We start from the raw sequence: 20,296 nt of genomic DNA on the forward strand, positions 1-20,296 counted from the left end.
CCCTTCTTAGCGAATATAGCTATCCCTTAATAAATTATTGATTCTTACTTCTCCCTAAGAATCGCAAGAATGTCTTATAGTAAGAGATTTACCTAGGCATCAATTGTATTACGAATTGAGCCAAATGAGTCTAGCAGAGCTACTAAGAGTTGCTAGATCTTTCTGTCCTTAGTCTTAATGTCTTAGAACTAAGGCGAGATTAAAACAGCCCTCCTTATAATTAAGCTAAGCTCCTACTAGGCGTTATCTATTAACTAGTCCTCTATTATTACGAAATTAGTGTATTGCTAAAGCAAACTTCTTCTAGTAGCGAGAAGTCTTCTCTTATATTTAGCTTTAGCCTATTCTTATAACTCCTTCGTATACCGGATCTCGTATATTATCTCTTAGTTATCTATCGACAGATAGATATACATCTTATATAGGGCCGTTACATTGTGCCGTCTATACGATGCCTTCCTTATCGCTTGACCTAAAGGAAGGGATGACTCCGATAATGTAGAGGGTGTCGCTATAGATAGGGTTATAGCGGGAATGTCCGTAATAATGTCTTTAAGGACCTAGTTAACCTACTTTAATACTAGGTATATTCTTATTAGCTTGAACTATGTTTCGTGGTTCTCTCTTATTAGAAGAGGTACTGCTCTCTTTCTTATAAACCTAGTCTTGTTCTCTATTTTTATAAGTTAAGGGACAGGTTAGCTACTCTTAGGTAAAAGGATATATTCGGTCGTACGCGATTAGATCGATAGGAGGTGAACCGAACGCGAGGTTAATAGTGGAGAGAATGGCTATCTACTAGAAAGCGAGGAAAGTCGGTCGTAAGGATAGTGTTTCTAAGACACTATCTCGTATTAGTACTAAGACACTATAGCGTAACTCTCTTAGTAGAGGGGGTTTCTAAGACACTACGGCTCTCTTAGAATAAACAGTTAGTCGATACGAACGCGATGTCCGGAGAGCGACTCTTCTTAGTAAGCTCGCCTACTTATCTAAGGTATTAGTATAGGCTCCCTAACTCGGAGTCTAATAGTGCCTTACTAGGCTCTTTTACGTCTTATATATACCTATAGCACGGCTATAGCTTCCTATATAAGGCGGGTGCGGCCTCTAGTCTGCCTTCCTTTTGTTCTAAAGAGGAATAACTCTAATACGACTTTGTCGAGGGTGAAACACTAAGTTACTAACCCGGGCTTATAACCTATTAAATAGGTACGAGTTATGTAGTAGTAGAAGACGGCGGATTATACGAAAGACGAAGAAGGACCTAATAGGATAGCGTGTATCTATATATAGTATCGCCGGTGTTAGTGTAGGTAGATGCTAGGTGTCCGGATGTTTGCTAGCCTATGGGCTGGCAAACCCTAGTCACGTGATCTAGTCACATGACACACCCACACCCACATGCTTGTCCTGCGGCCTGTATGTTCTCAACAGATACTACTATATTAGTAGTGAGAACTATGTTAGAATTAGGCGCTTGTGACTCCAACGCTTCCAGACGCTGTACTAGCTCCAGCGCTCGATTCAGGCCACATCGATCTGGATCCCTAGCCTTACACGTGAGCTTGTTCGAGGTAGGGCCGGGCCGGGCAACGTCGCCCACACCTTCCGACTTCGCATTGGTTCAGTGTGCTCTCGCAGCTCCTTTAGCTTTGCATCTTCGCATCCGTCACTCCTGCTGTCTTCTCCGGGCCACTACCTATAGCGAGCCATTTTCAGGTGGCAATGTGGTATGCTGATGGCAATGACGGTGGGTTGCCAGTGGGGCGCGCTACGGGGATTATACGATCAATCCCTGCCAAGTAATTGCTATCAAGTATCTCATAAAGGAGTGCCATATTTCGACGGAGAGGCAGACGCCGCTGAGACTTGCCATCTGGCCATTGTTCCTCACAAATTCGGCCGACCATTTGCCATAGTTGCTTCTTTTCGCCATGCGTCTGTTTGCTTACACATGGCTCTTTGCCAGCCGAGCATGGGCAAACCCTATGATCCAGCGCGACATCAAGACACTAGGTTATCCTCTCATCCCTATGCCTTTCAACCAGCCTCTCACACAATCGCGTCTAGTATCTCATGACCTCTACAACAACCTCGCCACTTACGCCGGCTTCACCCAACTCTCCTCGGGTTCCTGCTCAACTCTCCCCAACGGCGCCACCCTAATCACAGCCTTCGACATTCCCGCCACCGACACACAAGCAGTCCTCTGGAAGTTCCCCGCCAAAAAGCAACTCGTCGTCTCCTTCCCTGGCACAGCATCCGGCCAAGACTGGCTGACAGATCTCGTCTTCTTCCCAGTACCCTATATTTCCGCGAACATTGACTGTCCACTCTGCTCAGTCCACGTGGGCTTTCTGGCGGCGTGGAACTCCATCTCGGCTTCGCTGATGGAGGAGCTAAGAAAAGCCCTCGAGGGGAATGAGGGGTACACAACTATCATTACGGGCCATTCGCTTGGCGGGGCGATTGCGCAATTGGCGTTTGCGAGTTTGAAGGAAGAGGAGTGGAGGGTCGAGGCGGCGTACACGTACGGTCAGCCAAGGGTTGGCAATTTGCTCTTCTCACACTACATTGACAGTATCTCGAAAGCTTCTGATGCAGACCCTGGGAACTTCTACCGTGTTACTCACGCCAATGGTAAGTTATTCACGGTCAAAGATAGAGAGAAAGGTCCTGACGATCTTATAGATGGTGTTCCATCGCTTCCTCCCGCGTTGCTAGGCTTCGTCCACTCGCGCACGGAGTACTGGGAGAGTGCTGAAAGTCCTGCTGCTAATTCGACATTCCGGTGTGATGGGAAGGAGAACATTGGTTGTAATGCTGGGCAGTTCAGCCTGGGGATTAATGGAGCACATCTTAGCTATGGTGGGTTTGACTTGCAATGCGTTCCAACATGAGCTCCGGAACAGCCCGATGAGCGATCACATCCAGACTGGATATTTCAAACTCACCCGGGCAGATGCAGAGTCGTTGTAATTGTTTGGAGAGACAACCAAGAAGTGCAGCAAGGTTTTCATTGATACATAGTTCTGGTGGCTAATGCTTACGCCCCCGGCACTTCTCTGGTACAGCCTGGAGACTGGCAGATGAAATACAAGAATTGCACGCCAAGCCTCCAGCAGAGTACCAGACACACAACATACATCCTGGACATGTATTCCGCCCTTGATACGTCCTTCGTCATGCGTCAAGCAAATGGAAAACGTCTGTAATGTCGCTATCATGACGCCAACCCAATCGAAAAAAAGCAAATTGGCCGCTGACACGTTCTCTCAATGTCATGCCGTACACGCCTCCCATACTTGCGTCATATCAGCCATAGCCAGCAGTTTCCTTCTCATACGCTCCCCATGTAACATCTCAATCTAAGTCAAACGCCGCTCGGTGCTCAAAGTCTCTTCTGACTCCGATGCAGCGTAGCGCGAGCAATCACAGGCTGCCTGCTGAGCATTTGCTGGCGAAGTATCGTGCTATGTCTCGGGAATGAAGAGAGAGTCGCCATCGAGCTCATCATTGCTGAGGAACTGGCCAGTGGCGACAGCAAGTACCATCATAAACCGTCGCTCAACGGATCGCAATGCCCTGGCAGTGGCGTGGTTCTTCTTCTCTCTGGGAGACTTTGCCTTCCTCTCCTTCTTTCTGAGTCTTGCGATGGATCGCTCGAGCTGGAGTGCACGCTCATTGGCGTATTCGTGGAGGTACTCGTGCTCGCGACTCTCCCCTTTGGAGATGTTGGTCAAGCAGTCGTGGATCTTCTTTCTGTAGGGTAACATGGAAGGACGGCCAGATGGATTGTTGTAGTCTTCAGCCGAGACGGCAGCCTGGACCTCCTCGTCCTGATTGTTGATGTCTGGAAAGATGCCGTGGGTCGCAAGGATGTCGAGCAGCTGGTTGTTCTGTCGGTTCCTGTTGGCCAGCAGGTCACGCAAGTAGTCGTTATCTTCTTGAGTGATTTTGGCGGGCTTGCGCTTCGAGTATCCTGGCAACATCATGGCGTAGTTAACTGGCTCCTCGGGGAACTCGCGTTGCCGGTAGTCAGTGGCCTTGTTCCTCCTCTTTCGCTTCTTGGCGCCCTCGAGAGCCTTGTTGAGCAATGCCTGCTGGAATAGACTCAGAACTCTCTTCTCCTTCTTGCTGGGCTGGTTGGCCGTGGGTCCTGAAGCCCGGCGTCCTTGTCGCAGCTGACCCTTGCGTGATTTGCGACTCGGTGTTGCCCAAGGGAGCACGACCTTGCCACGTCGGGCCGCCTTTTTGACCAGGAAGCTCTGTGTCGCATCTGCACCATGCAGTTGGAGTTCTTGGATGTAGGTAGCGATGAGACTTGCGGCAACACGGCATCGCCATTGCCGGTCCTCCTCGCGAGTGCCCAAGCCTTTGGACAGCTTGTGGATCGCAAACATCAGACGCTTACGTTGTCTCTCCTTGGTGCTGCCTTCCTTCATGTCGAGCAAGTTAAGTTCTCATTCAAAAAGCTTTGCGGTGTCGTCGCCAAGATTGAGCCACTTCGAGGACTTCAGTCCGTAGTTGTCTCCGAGCATGGCGTAGTTGACAAGGTCGTACACGTCGCTGGTGATCAGGTCCGTCAGTGTCCTAGAAGAGCCTCTCGAGATGGTCCACGCGCAAATGATGTCGGGTGATTTTTGGTCGTCGACGGCTGTCTCCAGAAGATCTGGCGGGAACGGGTAGGTAGACGCCACGACTCGGGAGGTGTAACGCTACATGCACCGTGGCGAGTAGATGTAGTTACGAGTGACAAGATTCTGGTGCTGGTGACTATGCCTTGTCAGAAGAGTAGAGCCAATCGCTTTGTCGCAGACTTCGTACTTGGAGACCGCAGTGTCTGCACCTGGCTTCGTGCCTGGCGATGAAGTTGAGGTAGCGGAGCGCTGTGTGCAAGAGGCGAGCGATCCAAGAAGACTTGCGATAGGAAAGTGATAGACAGCAAGGCTGAACGTGGATGAAGCGAGATAAAAGCTGCGGTGCATTGAGAACTTCTTGAGACGCTCTGGAGTCAGTGCGGCGGAGCTTCCCGGACGAGCATGTGACTGGAGTGAATACGCATCCCCAGACGTTCATTCACTCCTCGAGATACGGACCATAGAGAAACATCACCGTGCGCGAAGCACTGCTGAAACTCCACTGAGCAACGCACGATGCCTGAGAGGCGTGGTGATAAGCGAGAAAGAGGTACATCTCTGTGGAGAAGAAAGATCAAGGCTATGGACAACCTTCTTTGCCGCCGACCGCGATGTCTACCTTCGTCAAACCCAGTATCACTTGTACCATCCGGGGAGCCATAACGATGTGTGGGTTGTAGCGACCTACGCGAAGCGCTCGCAAGTTGTCTTATATCCATAGTCCGGAAGGACCCGACTGTAAATGTTAGTTATTGCAATGATCCCACTAGCGTCGGCCTTGTGTCAACAGCCTTTGAACGAATTACGTGCGGCATGAATTGGAAGCGATTTTACCAACTATGTGGTCGAGTTGTACTGAAACTTGCTCTGCGTCACCCCCTTCATGTGCGCTTATCCACAGAGTATGCGCCCTCCTCCACACGCCAGCCATGTGGCTAACATGCTGATGGAAAGAAATATGAGATGACAGTGTAGAAAGAACATACGAGATCGAGACGACAGAAGACAGGAGGGTGGAGGTAAGGCTGGAATGTTGGGCAATGTTGCTGAGGAGGAGATCGGGTTGTCGATTGGCGCTTGGTGATTGGAGTGACTGTTCAAGAAGAGCGCGACCGACATTCGAAAGTGGGTCATGAATTATCGCGTCACGTGGTCGCACGAAGTGAATGAAACCTCCACAGCCGTCGTTTTGTGGCAAAGACATGCCATTCCTGGACAAGGGAAGGTTGTAGCAGAGCTACTCGAGACAGTTCTCTCTAGCAAGTTGTCATAGGGCTGTGTCTCTCTAAACCTTCTTCTTGCATTCTAGGGTCGAGACAACTCTGAGACTGGTATATGTCCAACCTACAACGCTGGACAAGGTACAAGCTTGCCAATAAAAGCGACAATCGACCTCAGAATGGGACTGAGTACCATTGGAGGCATTCATCACCAAGGCTTCCCGAAGGCTCCATGGCTATAAGCGAACTGGACATCCACCTTAAGGTAGATATTTGGCAGATGCTCTGACCATTGAGCTAGTCGCTCTCAGCGAGTGTCGATATGTCTCCGCCTCTCCATACGTATACGTAGCCTGTAACCTACTGCAACCGTGAGAACGGAATGCTTCGTTACAAAAGGCATCAAATCATGCGTTGTACAATGTCTGTCTTGATACTGTATTCCTGCAGGACATCTTCCGCCATCTATGCTTTATGCTTCATGCCCTATACTCAATGCAAAACTCCAACGTATAAGCAAGCGTAGCTCAACCATCAAACGAAAATCCATGCTCATCCTTGATACCTTCCAGAAGATCCATCCTGCCCTCGTCTCGCACGCGCTTCGCAGTGATGCGATCGGGGTAGTTTCGCATGAACATGTTCGTGAAATGGGTGCCTTGCAGTATCGTTAGCATACATCAACAGTCATATTCAGAGCTCAGACTCACCATAATGCACCTCCTCCTTCTCGGCCTCGCTGCCATCTCTGAATTCGGGCAGTCGTTTGCAGACGGCATTGAAGTTCGGCTCATGGAAATAAGCGAACGCAAAGCGCTCCCGTGTGTTCAGTCCGACTTTGTGAGGTGTTGACGGAAGATACGAGTTCGTCATGAACTGCATCATATCTCCTGGGAAGACCTATGCGTTTGATCAGCACCCACCCCAGCCACGATCCGTAACCTGTCACTTACAGTAAACACATTCTCAACCGGCGGCACATAAACCCATTTCTCATCGCTCTCATGCGCACCCGCCGCACTGTTCTTCCAATTCTCATACTTCTCTCCCTTGATGGGCGGACGAATGAAAAGACCACCGACCTCATCCTGCGCCGCAATCACCAGAAGTCCATAATCGGTATGGCTTCCGATTCCACGTCCCGCTTTACCCTTGCCATTTGTCTGATTGGTAGGTGGGAAGCGGAGGACTCTCATATGGTGCCATCCATCCTGCGTGAGCTGGTTGAGTGCCCACGGATTCCAAAGGTTAAGGCCGAGGGCTGTGAGGTGGAGCAGCTTCTCGCCGATGCGACCTTTGTAGTCCATTAGGGCGGTGATTGCTTGCTCGTAGGTCTTTGATGGCCATGGGTTGGGACCGTGGCACGGCCATTTGGATTGAACTCGCGGGTCGGATGAGGTGAGGTCCTTGGTTACTGTGAAGATTTCGGAGTAGTCGGCTATGCCGTCTGTGATCTCCTCGCCGGATCTGAGAGAAATGTGAGCTGGATAAGATGATGGTGGCAGCGAGTGTGACTTACGCGATGTAGCCAGCGAAAGACTGTGAGTCGACGCATTTCGCTTTGGCGTCGTGTTGTTGGGCAAAGAAGGATTTGCTCTGTTTGATGGCATCCGAAAGAACTTGCAGGCGTGGTGGGAATTGGATCTGAAGAATGCCTATCGAGGATCATAGAGTCAGCATCGAGTTTGTGAGGCTCTTGATAAGTCTCTTACCATCTCTGCGCCAAGCAGCGACAAGCTCTTTGCCAAGTGCACCTATGCAACAGTTAGCACTCGTCACAATGCTTGCGAGCCACATCGCTTACGATCAGCGTCACTACCAGTGACCTCTTCTGGCAGCATGAAAGTCTGAAGCTCCCGTATCCGAGCAGGATGATTTGGTGGAAGAGTCTTGGCGGCCTTGCTCACACTGAAAGCTGGTCGTTCTGATTTCCATGCTGGAACTTCGCTTGTGAATGGAGTGTTCGAGGCAGCGAGTGGCAGAGGTGGGACGTTTGCCTTGAGGGAATTGTGCTCTGCTACCGATGCTTTATTGCCGCCAGTAGTTGCTGCACTCAAAGCACGGCATGATTGTCGACCAAGCTTGAGGCAGGCCTGCTGCTGAACCATCGAACAGTTCTTGAATGGAACTCTCATCTTTGCGGCCATTATCGAAGAGCACTGAGTCGTAGAGGTAGGCGTGGCGAGAGAATGTGCTTGAAGTAACCTAACATCCTGCTCGAGACCGTACTCTTATATGCTGCAGCCAACTGCGCATCTGCGTGGTGCCGAATGGCGATGCCGTCCTGGTCAACACAACCTTGCATCTCGGTACTGATACGAATCTGCTCATGACCCGCGTGGTGGCCGAATGGCGATGCCGTCCTGGTCAACACAACCTTGCATCTCGGTACTGATACGAATCTGCTCATGACCCGCGTTGTGGCCGAGTGGCGATGCCGTCCTGGTCAACACAACCTTGCATCTCGGTACTGATACGAATCTGCTCATGACCCGCGTTGTGGCCGAGTGGCGATGCCGTCCTGGTCAACACAACCTTGCATCTCGGTACTGATACGAATCTGCTCATGACCCGCGTTGTGGCCGAGTGGCGATGCCGTCCTGGTCAACACAACCTTGCATCTCGGTACTGATACGAATCTGCTCATGACCCGCGTTGTGGCCGAGTGGCGATGCCGTCCTGGTCAACACAACCTTGCATCTCGGTACTGATACGGATCTGCTCATGACCCGCGTGTCAAGTTCCGCGATGCGGATACGGACACACGTTAGCCTCTCGTCAGAGCGGTTCCTTGGAGGCGAGTACGAGCATTCGCGCCTTCGAGTCAAAGAGAGTAGTAGCATGGCAGATTGCTTCGCCACCATGCTCAAACCAGTTTCAGTGCGACACAAACTAGAACGATCGATCCCAGTCCATATGCCGCAGCGCGCTTGAGCGGCAGACGAACTATATGCCAAGAGGTGTCGTTGCAGTGCTTAGTTGCACTTTTGCGTGTTTCACGGAAACGGAAGCGGAGATCAAGTACCGTACGGGTCGCTGAAGGCAAGTTGTTTTCACGTGTCTGGTCTGGACCTCAAACAACGTCATATGGCCACGCTCCGTGGTCTATATGGTGCAGTCTTGGCAGTCAGCGCAAAGATGATGACTGTGCTCCGGAGTATTTGACTGAGTCTCGGCTCGGTCCAGTCGATCCGTTTATCTGGCTATGCAAACTTCTGCTTGAATACGACTGCCCAGAATGGGTAAGAACCTTCGGATAAAGACGGTACGCTGATCTGTACTGCATCTTTGAACAAGGACTGTCTGTCGGGAACGTTTCGAACCCGTCTCGGATCCTTGTCGATGCCAACAAACTCGTAAATGCAACAGTCGCCGCGCTTTTTCACGTTCAACAAATCCCAGCTTTGCCATGCCGATTTGTTCATTGCAAAACTTGGTCAGATCACACTGGCTGACATAACCTGTCGAGCGGACGCTTCACTGTGCTGACTCGTGCGGACCGGCGACTCGCCAAGGCACACATCATGCACAGTCCATCAGTCTCGTGTGCAGCCTTGGAATTATTTGGGCGGCGATCGTATGTTCAACCAGGTTGAACCAACGAGCCATGGCTGGCGACGATTTAGCTCATTCGTTTAGCTCACTTGGTGGATGTTCCACCTGAGCCCTTCCACGACACTTCAGTGTCAGCGCGGATGTGCGCGGTCCTCATTCAACGGCCCTCGCATTGGATGGAGATCGAGGGAACAACTTCGCGGATATGATTGCATGGGTATGGTGGTGGACACATTCTCCTCATTTCCAGGCGCTGGCAAGCTTCTCGGCAGAGCTTGTCTGCGGCCGTTCGGTCACGCCACAAGCTTCGCCGCACCCCAGCAATCGCCGCACCCCAGCTCGGATTCTCGCGTTCCGACACATGGTGTTGCTGGCTTGTATCAATTGCCACACACGCTCAAAATACACGATATGTAGCTCAAATTGCTCAGAATAGCATCGCGAATACAGAATTTGAGAGCCTGTGGGCACTATAGTGGGCTCCATGGTGTGTTGTTGTGTGTGGTGAGGTGGTGAGAAAGCAAGAAACGCGTGAATCTCGACACGGGCGCATGAAGCTTTGGTGGGGCTCTCACCAAAATCCCATGCCGAAGCGTCAACACCAACCTCTCGGCAACACAACGTGTTTTTACGCGTTATGAGTATGCAGAATACGGAAACAGATAGCTGCGAACACATTGGGAAAAGAATCAAGTTGATATGAGCAATATTGGTGGTGTTGATGATCAAAAGTCACTGGGGTGCGGCGATTGCTGGGGTGCGGCGAAGCTTGTGGCTTCGGTCACCTCTTCAATAGCACGGACAGGCCATCTGAACCACAAGTGTTTGGATTCTGGACTTCAACAGTGTCTACGGAGTTCCGTCAGCTAGCGCCAGGTCGGAAGACAGACCGACCTGTGTACCGTGCGGCAGGACGTTTGCACTGTTGTTGAGCCTGTCATTGTACGGCCAAGGACACTGTGTAGTCGATTGTGAACGCAAACGATACTGCGTGCGTTCCAAGGCGCTGCCACGTGTGCTGAATCCTTGAGAAGACGGCATCACGCCATGGCTGCCATCGTCGGAACATAAGAGCCAATGCCACCCGGAATTTGGTGTGCGGATGTGATGTACACATGGCTGGCTGGCTTGGCTAGCTCCATTCAGTATCGTCCATCGAAGAGATTGCGCAAACAATGGACGCTGCAGCCAGGGATGGACCCGCAGACTCCGGACATTGGGTGAGGTGAAGTTGAGATGCAGCCAGTGGAACCCCGCTAGCTATTGGACCTATGAGAAGCCAGCTGAGGTGAGCATGATTATCACAGGTTTCAATTAACGTCAGTAACCACACCAGATGGCCTTAGTGAGACGATCTGTGCTACCCGGTCAGAACATACAACCGGATCTAAGTGCATCGCCAAGGAGTTGACCTTGGCCTGAGGCACCAAGAGACCTCCAAGCACCCAAACGAAGAGCGCCTTGACCAGGTATATATGGTACCATGGACGGGTAGTGATCCCTCAGACAGGAGAATCAACAGCGTTGACATGCTGAAGCCTTGCTGGTTGAGGAAGTGACGTCCGCGGGTGCGTGGGGAAAGACGCCGCCCGCTCCGCGCTGAGACAATGCTGACTTCAGACTTCTTGCGTATGGGGGTGGTGACACCGGTCGCATAGCCCTTCCGCGGGAGGTAGGAGTCACGATTCCGGTAACTTGTTGCCGGTCAGGAGCATGAAGTGGTCGAGATACGGTGTGGTCGAACCTCTATCGACCATGACGTTCAATGCCATATTGGCTCTTGCCTTACAGGAGCTCACAATTTGTAGAGGGACTTTTCTGTGCCCTTCACTCTTGTTGATCACGCAACAGCCTCGCGGCCACCACGTACGCGAATACCACCCCGCCGACGATCCACCATCTGTTCCGCAGAAGCCAACTTTGCTGTACTTCGGCAGGTGCTCGTGCCGCAGGAACCTTCTTCCGTCTAATCGCAGTCTCCAGCTCTTGAGCATCGGCCTCCACCGCAACAGCACCAATCTTCTGGCCCGTTTGTGGATCGATCTTCTCCTGCTCCATCCACTTCCAGTTCTCCTCGTCGAGCTCCGGGAACTGCTCCTTGAATCTCTTTCCACCATCGCCCGCCTTGATCGCACCAAAGCCTCTGTTACTTCCACCCCCTAATCTCTTCTCCTCATTCACGGCTCCACTCCCGAGCGTCCTCGTTGTGCTGCCACCGCCAGTGCTGTTCCACCACCTCGTATTCGCAGCAAAGACGCTCCTCTCCTCCGGCTTCGCACTCACGCTGCCAGTCGTCATCTCCTCGCTAGTCATAAAGCTCAGCACGCCTAGCAAGATGGTGCTCACTTCCCATGCGGGGTTGAAGGATTTGGGGTGGAAGTCGCTTATGGAGAGGCAGAGGCGTTCACTGCAGCGGAAGCGGCCAGAAGGGGTGTGCATACGGATGGCGGGTGGTGCGAAGGGGTAGTCGGAGGGAAAGACGAGGGTGCCCCAGTACTGGCCGCCGGCGTAGACTGTGTCGGGTGGGCCGGTGAGGATGTAGTGCCATTCGAGGATGTTGGTTTCTGATGGGTGGGCCGAGATGAACTCCGGTGGTGACTTTTGGATGGCTTGGTATTCGCGTGTGAGGCGTTTGTGGGCGGCTTTGGTGGCCATGTTGACCGTGTGGTATGTAGGTAGATGTGCTCAGTCGTGGATCGTGTGCTGGTGTCGTCGAAGGAAGCAAGGAAGCGCTTGTTAGTGTCGTACATGTACTTGTCCAATCTGATGTGCCACCGAGATTCAATGGATCGGTGCATCAATGTGTGATTGCGAAGTGAATAGAAAAGGACAGAGTGTTCAACCAAGTGTGCAGCCGAGTGTTTGGACGACAATCGACGTAATGTGAGCTTGAGCTTGAGGTCAGACCCCATATTTCACTTTGAGCTTAGCGTGCCCAGGGTCTGATGTAGGAGACAAAAGCATACATGTATTCACTTCCCTTCATTCACTCACCACACCATCACAATGGTACTGAATTCTTCCGCTGTCTCTAGTGCTATGGTGAGCTCAGCCAGCACATCACGTGCGGGCTCCCAGAATGGCCATGCTCGCGTATGCACGTTGCACGACATGGACTGGGGCTCAGCCATCGGCGGATGCTTCCAACCTTCCTCGGGTCCTGAGCTGCTGTCATCACCTTAGGTCGACTAGATCCTGTGTCACGGCATGTCCTATTACCTGATTGATGGCACGCTTGCAATACCGGCCTTTGGACTACCCAAGTTATGAGATTCGCCTGCTCAGACTGCTGCCAGCCAAGACGGACTGCGAACACTCTGACATTGAATGTAATCTGCAGCATTTCTCGTTGTTGCATCTGCCCCAGAAGCAATGCACACATCCTAACAGCAGGCCAGAATACATCGCTTTGTCATACTGCTGGGGAGTAGTCGATGCCACGGAGGCGATCTCCGTCAATGGATGCGAATTCCAAGCAGGCAAGAATCTCGTGGCTGCCCTTCGAGAGCTCAGGAAGCCCCAAAGGGCAATTCTATGGCTTTGGGTAGATGCAATATGCATCAATCAGCACGACATTGGGGAAAAGGGCGCCCGGATCAGCAGGATGGGCCGTATCTTCGCGCGGGCGAGACAAGTCATTGCTTGGACTGGACCTCACGACGGTACCTCAGCACAAGCGTTCGAGGCCGTGGACATAATTGCGCCGCTATTTCGAGACAAGAATCCAGCGCTTCTACTTCGGGAATCCGAGATCTCCTCCCTTCGAGGGGTGTGCTACATACGATTGCTCTTCGAACGACCTTATTGGAGGCGCAAATGGATCATCCAAGAACTTTCCAAAGCTTCCACAGTCTCGGTCATCTGTGGCAACTCCACTGTCTCGCTCCGAAATGTGATCATAGTATGTGTCGCTCCCGCTGGCCGCCACATCGCACCGCCCGAGACCCGCGACTTGCTTATATCACTGCAGCAGTTCAGGATGCGTGAGAGACCTCGATCAACTTTGGCACCAAGAATGTCTCTCTCCGAGGCGTTGATCAAGACCTGGCACTCGAAGGCCAGTGATCGGCGCGACTGCGTGTTCTCCTTGCTGGACCTCACTAAAGATGGCAATGATCTTGTGCCTATGCCTAATTATTATCAGTCCCCGGAGCGTACGTTTCTGGAGCTCTCCTGGAATATGTTGGCCCTGCAGCGACAGAGCCCCCTGATGTTACTTGTAAGAGGAGATCCAATTGTGGCTGCTAGATCACGCGCATCATGCGATCATGTGTCCTCGGCCTCTCCCGCGGTATCAGAGACGGGGGATACACTGCCATCGTAGTCACCCGACTGGTCAAACTTGGCCGCTCGAGTACCACCGTGGGTACTGGACTGCATTGCAGAGGGCCAAGTCACATTGCGTAGTGTCACATCCACCCTCACACTTGTTATCTCACAGCACGTACAAACATACTGCATCTTCGAGGCGTGCCCTGAGGGCGTCTCATAGCTGTCGCGGGGCTTACTCGATTCTTCGAACAAGCTTACATGACCTCATCGCAAGCATCGAAAGCGTGACAGTGCTTTCAGCTCTGTGGGATGCTTTGACGACCTGTGCACCGAAAATGCTGCCCAGACCAGATTTGTCGCTGATGCAGAAGGCTTGCATGATGATACTAGCACAGGGCCCCGGAGGTCACGGCGGATCTCAAGCAGAAAAGCTGATGCCGAGATACTGGAGCGCCATTGCCCGCCTGCCGTATGGCAGAGCCGACCTTGAGCAATGGTGTCACCACTTCCGTTGGCTGGGCATGCAACATGAGAACACCATGTCCAGGGACCCGCTCCTGGAGAGCCACAGTCGGACAGGAATTGACTCTGGTTTCTCTACGCCTTATCGGGAGCAAATCATCCCCGCAGCAACCCCGTGCACCGTGACTACGGATCTGCAATGTGAGCACAACGAGCACCCGGATGACCATACTCATGCGAATCAGCGAAAACGACCGGATCAAGAGCCAGCTGAACGTTGCGACCACAAGCCGAGATTGACCAAGATTCAGGCTCGGACGCAACCCTGTTAAGCAACATTACAGACTGGATGACATCGTCCAAACCCGACTGTGCTACCTCCACATGGCTGGAAGAGACCATGCTTGACTACAGACCGGCATTCGACTATCTGGAAAGCAGCCTACATGCCATGAAACTTCACCGAATGCGCCTCGTCATCACTGGTACTGCCCAATTTCGCATTGCCTATGACAAGGCCAGGATCGGAGACCTCATCTTCCAGCTCCAACACTGTTGACTTCCTGTGCTCTTTCGACCCAACACGAACTACGACACTTCATCGGAAGCAGTGATGACTTACATTGGCGAAGTTCGTCTGCACCCTGGACTCCCGGCAAGCACATTATCGCAGGCAAGTCTGCAGGACATTCTGGTTGCGTGAGTGATGCTCTATAGCCAGCTTTGCAAGCCCACAATATCGCGACCTACTCTCCGCGTAGCATCTATCGTCGGCGGCAAGAACATTCAACCCATCTGCGATCAGAGATTCGAAACTCATGCGTATTACCATCGCTCTCAGTGAATTTGGACGCACAGGTGTGAGCAGAGATGATTGAATTCTGCTATCTACTATACCGCAATCTCCAATAGTGGGACGCTGCATATACCCGAATACGACTACATTGGTACTCGTGCTCGCAAAAGCCCCGATGCTGAGAATCTAAGCCTTTCAGTCACGACCGTTGGAAGCATCGTCGTCATCGTAGTGATCGAAAGTATCGTAGTCACGGATAACACCGGAAATAGGGTTACGATTGGAAACATCGGAAACCTCGTAGTCGTCAGAGCCAGTTCGACCACGGCCGCCACGGCCGCCACGGCCACTGCCACTGCGGCGGTTGGTAGAGCAAAGCTGGTAAGCCTTCTTGACATCTGTCATATCAATTAGCACAGTCTAGGCCCACAGCCATGTATGCTGTCACTTACCTCCTTCACGCTTGTAGGTGCTGACACAGCCCGTGTAGCACTGCCTGAGCTCCTGCTTGTCATCGCAGATGCAATCGAGATAGTCATTGTCCTGTGTAAATGGCACGCTGAGGTCGCGCGGGCAATTGGCTGCGGTGTTGATGAATTTCCCGCAAGACTCGTCGTTCTGACATTGGTCCTGTCCTGGTGTTATTATCCTCATCCCAAGACCAGGATAGAGGTGGATTCTATGCTTACAGGAATATCGCCGGCGAAGTCGATCTCGCTCTGCTGGCGTGAGGCAAGCCTGGCGGAGACAGAGACGGCCGCGGCCAATGCAAGAATGGTAGCTGCGTTGAAATGCATGTTGGATGAAAAAGCCGAAGATGCAGTGTGTATACAATAGGAAGCTTGGAGAAATGGTTGATGGATTGATGGTGAGGACGCTGAACTGGACGCTGGCCTACACCTTTATACCAAACGCCTACGCCTCAGCATTCTCAGCATCACGATCAAGTGAGGCTGTCAACTCGTCACGCACGACTCCAAGAACAGCAACACCGTGCTGCGACTGTGGTGCGACACCTTCACGTGGAGTCCAAACTCGCAGCACAGCCGTCAAAGTGTCAGCATTTAGCCTGCCACACGGCCACTCCCAAACATTCCATCCCTGGGGTCATCACACAAATAGCACGACTACGAACGTTACCAGCGCACCTGAGACAAAGTGGATATCGAGCCGCAAAAGTATAGGATCGGGACAAATTTGACTTTCTTACGATGACGACTTTGGACCTGGTGGACAAGGACCAACCTGGTAGGGGACGCGAGGCTGCCACATGGGCATGGACTGATTGTTGGCAAGCGGAACGGCGTCGCAAACGGAGTGTGTTTGGGTATACGATATCTCCGGGGTGCTCGATATCGCGCGCCCATCCGAGCATGGTAGGTCGTTCGTGATGGAGGGTCGGCAAGTGGGCTGGGGAGGGTTCTGGTGGCGGGATTTTTGGGTGCGGACGTGGGGGCAGGGCATGGCGATGCTGGGAATGTCTGTAGTACACGTCACTGCGGTCGAAATCATGGTCTCAGACTCTGGTATGACCGCGTGTCCATGGCGAACATCTCGAGAAGTCCGACTATCCGTATAGTTCTGGACCGCTTTCGATGCCAATTGATTTGCTTAAAGAGGCGCACGGTCCAGCATATGACAAGCTTCGATAGAAGGACTGGCTTCCGGATCAGGCAGACCGACTTTGGTGCGAACAGGAGAACGGCGTACGTTATCGCGGAGTGGTATAAGGAGAGGCACACTGCTCAGGTACCAGGACGCCACCACTAGTCGCAGTCCACGGATCTGGGCATGACCTTGGGAGGACATATTGTGATCTCGTGTGGAGACGACAGTTCGTGGTCTCTGACTAAGGGGCAAAGACTGCGACTGAAGATGCGAGCAGCATGGATTTCGCGCGGCATGGAAGGGCACTCTGAGACCCGGGCACTCGCTACTATCATCAACGGCTTATCACGTATGCAAATTGTGGGGATTGCTTCAGTGCATTTGAGTCTGTCAGGGCGGTTGTCGTCCCATCATCGCGCAAGATGGTGTCGGCCTACTGCACCGGGCGTGTTTGCCTGAAACTGATGGTCTACAGTGTGTGTGTGAGCGTAGCGAGCCGCCGGTGCGGCGGCTCGCATATCGAGTGAGGGGAGAGATTGTTACCAAAAGACTAAGCCCACTTGCCGCCCGCCGCTCCGATATGCGACGCCTCAGTCAAGTCGTGGTGTCGGAAGTCGTGTGCCGGTTCACGGACCGCATGGTCGACAGCGAGATCGCTAAAACATGGGCTACAGCATCACCCAGGGATCCACGTGAAGGCGCCCCCGTAGTGACGGATCAACACAAAGCTTCTCAACTCAAAGGGCTGTCTGCGAGTCTTGGAAGTGTCGATTCACGACTGTCAGTCTTGCCGCCGCTGGTCGCCATGCAAGTCAACACCATCACCGCCACGCCACAACAACTCTTCTTCTCGAGACGCTGAGCATGAACCTACATGAGGGCGCAATCGCAATCACGGAACCTCAACCGGTAGGAACTGGCGCGACCTCGAGTTTCCAAGTGTGTGGGCGTAGATGTGGTGGTGTCGCTCTGCTTGTGGAAGAAAGAGACAAAGATTTGCGAGTGAAGGTAGAGATTGATACGCGAGCTTTGCGGCCGCTTCGCGGATTGGTGCACGGATCCCAATCACAGCAGTGAATGTTCCAGGCAGAAGTTATCCAGTCGACACATGTGAGTGCTGCATGATATCAACACACGACACACGGATGCTGCGACAATAAATATGCCACTGGTGCTCCACTCAAGTATCTACCACTCTTCAGCTTGTTGCGCACAGTCAACTTGTCCTGACCTTCTTGTCAGTTACAGATCTTGGAATCAAGCACCCAAGAAAGATAATCGCGATCACAGACCGCTCAACGAAAATGGACGACAAGGTGGATCTGCCTCCAAGACGTCTTCCATCGACAGCCGCACTGACATATCAACAGCATGACCAGACCCAGGATCCGCTCGAGTCGAGCGTATGCTTCTCTTGAAAACACGATCGGCTTGTCACGCACGCAAGTTGAGGAGGGCTGCGAGAGGGTCCGAGTCTGGAGTATCGCATGTTCGACTGATTAAGCGTAGCGACCGAGCGCTAGCCACACCGGAGTACGAGCTTGCGAGTACGTAGGTGAGGCGTCAGCGAGGGAGTGAAGCTCTATACCAGCCCTCAACTAGCCTTGGCGCCCGCTCTGATTGGTCAACTTTCGAGTTTTCGGGTCACGTGACCTACCGCACTGTGCCTGTTGGCGAACTCGCAAACATATCCTCGTCGCTAAGGCCTATGTCGTCGTATAATAAGCACTGTACGTCGGGTAGCGGTAGCGTGGATCGCACGCTACTTTGTAGTCTAGAAGGGTTAGTAGAGAGCTCCACTCCGCTACGCTTACCTTTGGAGGTTCACAACCGCCAACAGCACATTTGTTTCATCGGAAAGCAAAAGTTCGTCCAAGTACGGCGCTCCATTCGCGACATAGGAAACGAAGAAAAGGAGTCCCAAAGACGACACCAGCTGTCCGTCTGTTGCGGCTGTCGACAGCTTCCCTTTGGAACCCAAGCATAGTTTAAGCATTCGAGCTGGACACTTGTCGCCTACAGCCAAGCAGGTCTGACCCTTCGTGTACTACCACTAAGCACTCACAGAGGAGGTTTAAGCGTCCCGTATATGCCAACATCGAATCCTCCATCAGTGGGAAGCTCGCACCATGTGTACAAAGCTCTGCTCAAGATTCTTTTCGGTCAGCTCATGCGACAGCATTCCCGCTCGCGCTCTGAGCCGTGCGTCCGAGTCGGACCTCTGAGGCCAGGAGCGAAGCTTTAGCAGCCTTTGCACGCCTGTCCTCGCCGTCTCGAGCGGCCGCTTTTGCAGCAGTGTCGGCCTGCGACGCCTTCAGCTTAGCATCGAGGTGGTACTCGGCGATTTCGATGAGCTCTTGCTGGGTTCCCAAGTGTAATCTGAGGGCAGCCTTGTGATCTTGGTCGTCCGCATTCACAATTTGCGTCTTGCACGACTTGACAGTCGCCTTTGATCTGTTATAAAGTTTCAAACTGGGCGACACTCATGCTCGCCACAGTCTTCAAAGTGTCGGTAAAGGCTGTCGCCTGAGTGTGAGTGGGTACCTGGAGTAGAGAGTCAACCAATGGAAGTCTCGCTGTTCCGTTCGGGGACACTTTCAGCTGTGCGTGGCGGTCGGTGCTACTGAAATCGTAGAACTGGCCGCGAGCTGCGAGTCCCAACTGCATGGTGGCGATGATGCGTTCCTGCTCAGCAACCTTCTGCATTAGGTCCTCGCTCGAGATGTAGCGTGGCGGTGGTGCTTCTGGTAGAGGGACATCGACAACGTGGAAGACTGAATCGGCAAGACCGTAGTCAACATGATTGTCGTGGCGCTAGAATCTGTCGTCTTTGCGCAGTAATCTCTTGCGAAGAGCGTGCTTGCGACATGCTCTCAGTAGCTCCCGTGGCCCCTTACGCTTGGTCTCGTGCTGGCTGCGCTCATCGAGATCATACTCCGGTGCACCCGATGATGCCTGCTGGCTGATGATGGTTCTCGCGCTTGGATCACCCGTGGCAGCGTTGCCCTCCCATGCGTCCACCTCACGGCCACCGAGCAGGTTGAAGAAAGGTCCGCCATCCTTTGGCTTGCATGATCTCGAAGGCTCTCGATGACGGTAAGTAGAGGGCCCAGAGCAACATCGCACCGCCAATGACGCTCCTCGCTTGCGACAAACTTCCTTACAGGTCGCCATGGTACACCACTCTGGAGCTTGCTCAGTGTCTTGATGGTGCGCGTCTCTAGTTGCTGAACATCATCGCCGACCTTGGAATTTAGACTCTGGATTTGATCATCGGATAGACTGCTGACCCTCTCACATCAGTCCTTGAGCTTGCTCTCCCAACGGCGACTGTCAGGGCCAAGCACTTGACGTAGTGCAGCCGCGTGTTTGCGAGAGTCGAAGAGAAGTCAGAGGAGTGCAAATTTGCGGCATCACCCTGACTTTGCAGAGCGCGAATTTCATTCACCCACCGCGTTCCACCGCACGTGATAGTGAAGAATGAGTCAGAGCTTGCAGGCTGTCTGCAGCGTCCGTGCTTTGCCCCATCACGCGTCCGAGCTTGCCTCCCTTAAAAGTCATGCTTTTCTCTCATCAGGCTTTCTTCCTTTCTTCCACACCACGCAGAGCACCATCTCTCAACCACCACCTGCACACCCAGAGGCTCGACTTCGCGCCAGTTCCTACCGGTCGATGGATCCGTGATCACGATTGCGCCCTCATGTAGGTTAATGTTCGGCATTTGAGAGCCGAAGGGTCGT

At 52.7% G+C, this 20,296-nt stretch overlaps 7 protein-coding genes across 7 annotated transcripts; 2 read left to right on the forward strand and 5 right to left on the reverse strand.

The window, feature by feature from the left end:
- Window positions 1-1,463: 1,463 nt before the first annotated feature.
- Window positions 1,464-2,903, forward strand: CLAFUR5_10675 (putative feruloyl esterase A; the record flags this gene model as incomplete). Its single annotated transcript, XM_047909823.1, has 2 exons — window positions 1,464-1,632; window positions 2,074-2,903. 2 exons carry the CDS (start codon window positions 1,464-1,466, stop codon window positions 2,901-2,903), a joined length of 999 nt encoding a protein of 332 aa, XP_047764497.1.
- Window positions 2,904-3,476: 573 nt separating this feature from the next.
- On the reverse strand, window positions 3,477-4,448 carry CLAFUR5_10676 (uncharacterized protein; the record flags this gene model as incomplete). Its single annotated transcript, XM_047909824.1, has 1 exon — window positions 3,477-4,448. The coding sequence occupies one exon, from the start codon at window positions 4,446-4,448 to the stop codon at window positions 3,477-3,479; it is 972 nt and encodes a 323-aa protein (XP_047764043.1).
- Window positions 4,449-6,390: 1,942 nt separating this feature from the next.
- CLAFUR5_10677 (2-oxoglutarate-dependent ethylene/succinate-forming enzyme) lies at window positions 6,391-8,010 on the reverse strand (the record flags this gene model as incomplete). The annotated part of the gene is made up of 6 exons (XM_047909825.1): window positions 6,391-6,521; window positions 6,574-6,763; window positions 6,817-7,330; window positions 7,383-7,518; window positions 7,576-7,617; window positions 7,668-8,010. The coding sequence occupies 6 exons, from the start codon at window positions 8,008-8,010 to the stop codon at window positions 6,391-6,393; spliced, it is 1,356 nt and encodes a 451-aa protein (XP_047764044.1).
- A 3,235-nt stretch (window positions 8,011-11,245) lies between these two features.
- On the reverse strand, window positions 11,246-12,073 carry CLAFUR5_10678 (Ubiquitin-conjugating enzyme E2 6; the record flags this gene model as incomplete). The annotated part of the gene is made up of 1 exon (XM_047909826.1): window positions 11,246-12,073. One exon carries the CDS (start codon window positions 12,071-12,073, stop codon window positions 11,246-11,248), a length of 828 nt encoding a protein of 275 aa, XP_047764093.1.
- A 1,952-nt stretch (window positions 12,074-14,025) lies between these two features.
- On the forward strand, window positions 14,026-14,711 carry CLAFUR5_10679 (uncharacterized protein; the record flags this gene model as incomplete). The annotated part of the gene is given in 2 exon segments (XM_047909827.1): window positions 14,026-14,479; window positions 14,497-14,711. 2 exon segments carry the CDS (start codon window positions 14,026-14,028, stop codon window positions 14,709-14,711), a joined length of 669 nt encoding a protein of 222 aa, XP_047764094.1.
- Window positions 14,712-15,143: 432 nt separating this feature from the next.
- CLAFUR5_10680 (Ecp19-1) lies at window positions 15,144-15,745 on the reverse strand (the record flags this gene model as incomplete). Its single annotated transcript, XM_047909828.1, has 3 exons — window positions 15,144-15,346; window positions 15,401-15,578; window positions 15,638-15,745. 3 exons carry the CDS (start codon window positions 15,743-15,745, stop codon window positions 15,144-15,146), a joined length of 489 nt encoding a protein of 162 aa, XP_047764490.1.
- A 2,979-nt stretch (window positions 15,746-18,724) lies between these two features.
- Window positions 18,725-19,223, reverse strand: CLAFUR5_10681 (uncharacterized protein; the record flags this gene model as incomplete). The annotated part of the gene is given in 2 exon segments (XM_047909829.1): window positions 18,725-19,010; window positions 19,030-19,223. 2 exon segments carry the CDS (start codon window positions 19,221-19,223, stop codon window positions 18,725-18,727), a joined length of 480 nt encoding a protein of 159 aa, XP_047764489.1.
- Between the last annotated feature and the right edge of the window lie 1,073 nt (window positions 19,224-20,296).

The sequence above is a fragment of the Fulvia fulva genome, chromosome 7, assembly GCF_020509005.1.
Source record: "Fulvia fulva chromosome 7, complete sequence".
In the NCBI taxonomy this organism is placed as follows: domain Eukaryota; kingdom Fungi; phylum Ascomycota; class Dothideomycetes; order Mycosphaerellales; family Mycosphaerellaceae; genus Fulvia; species Fulvia fulva.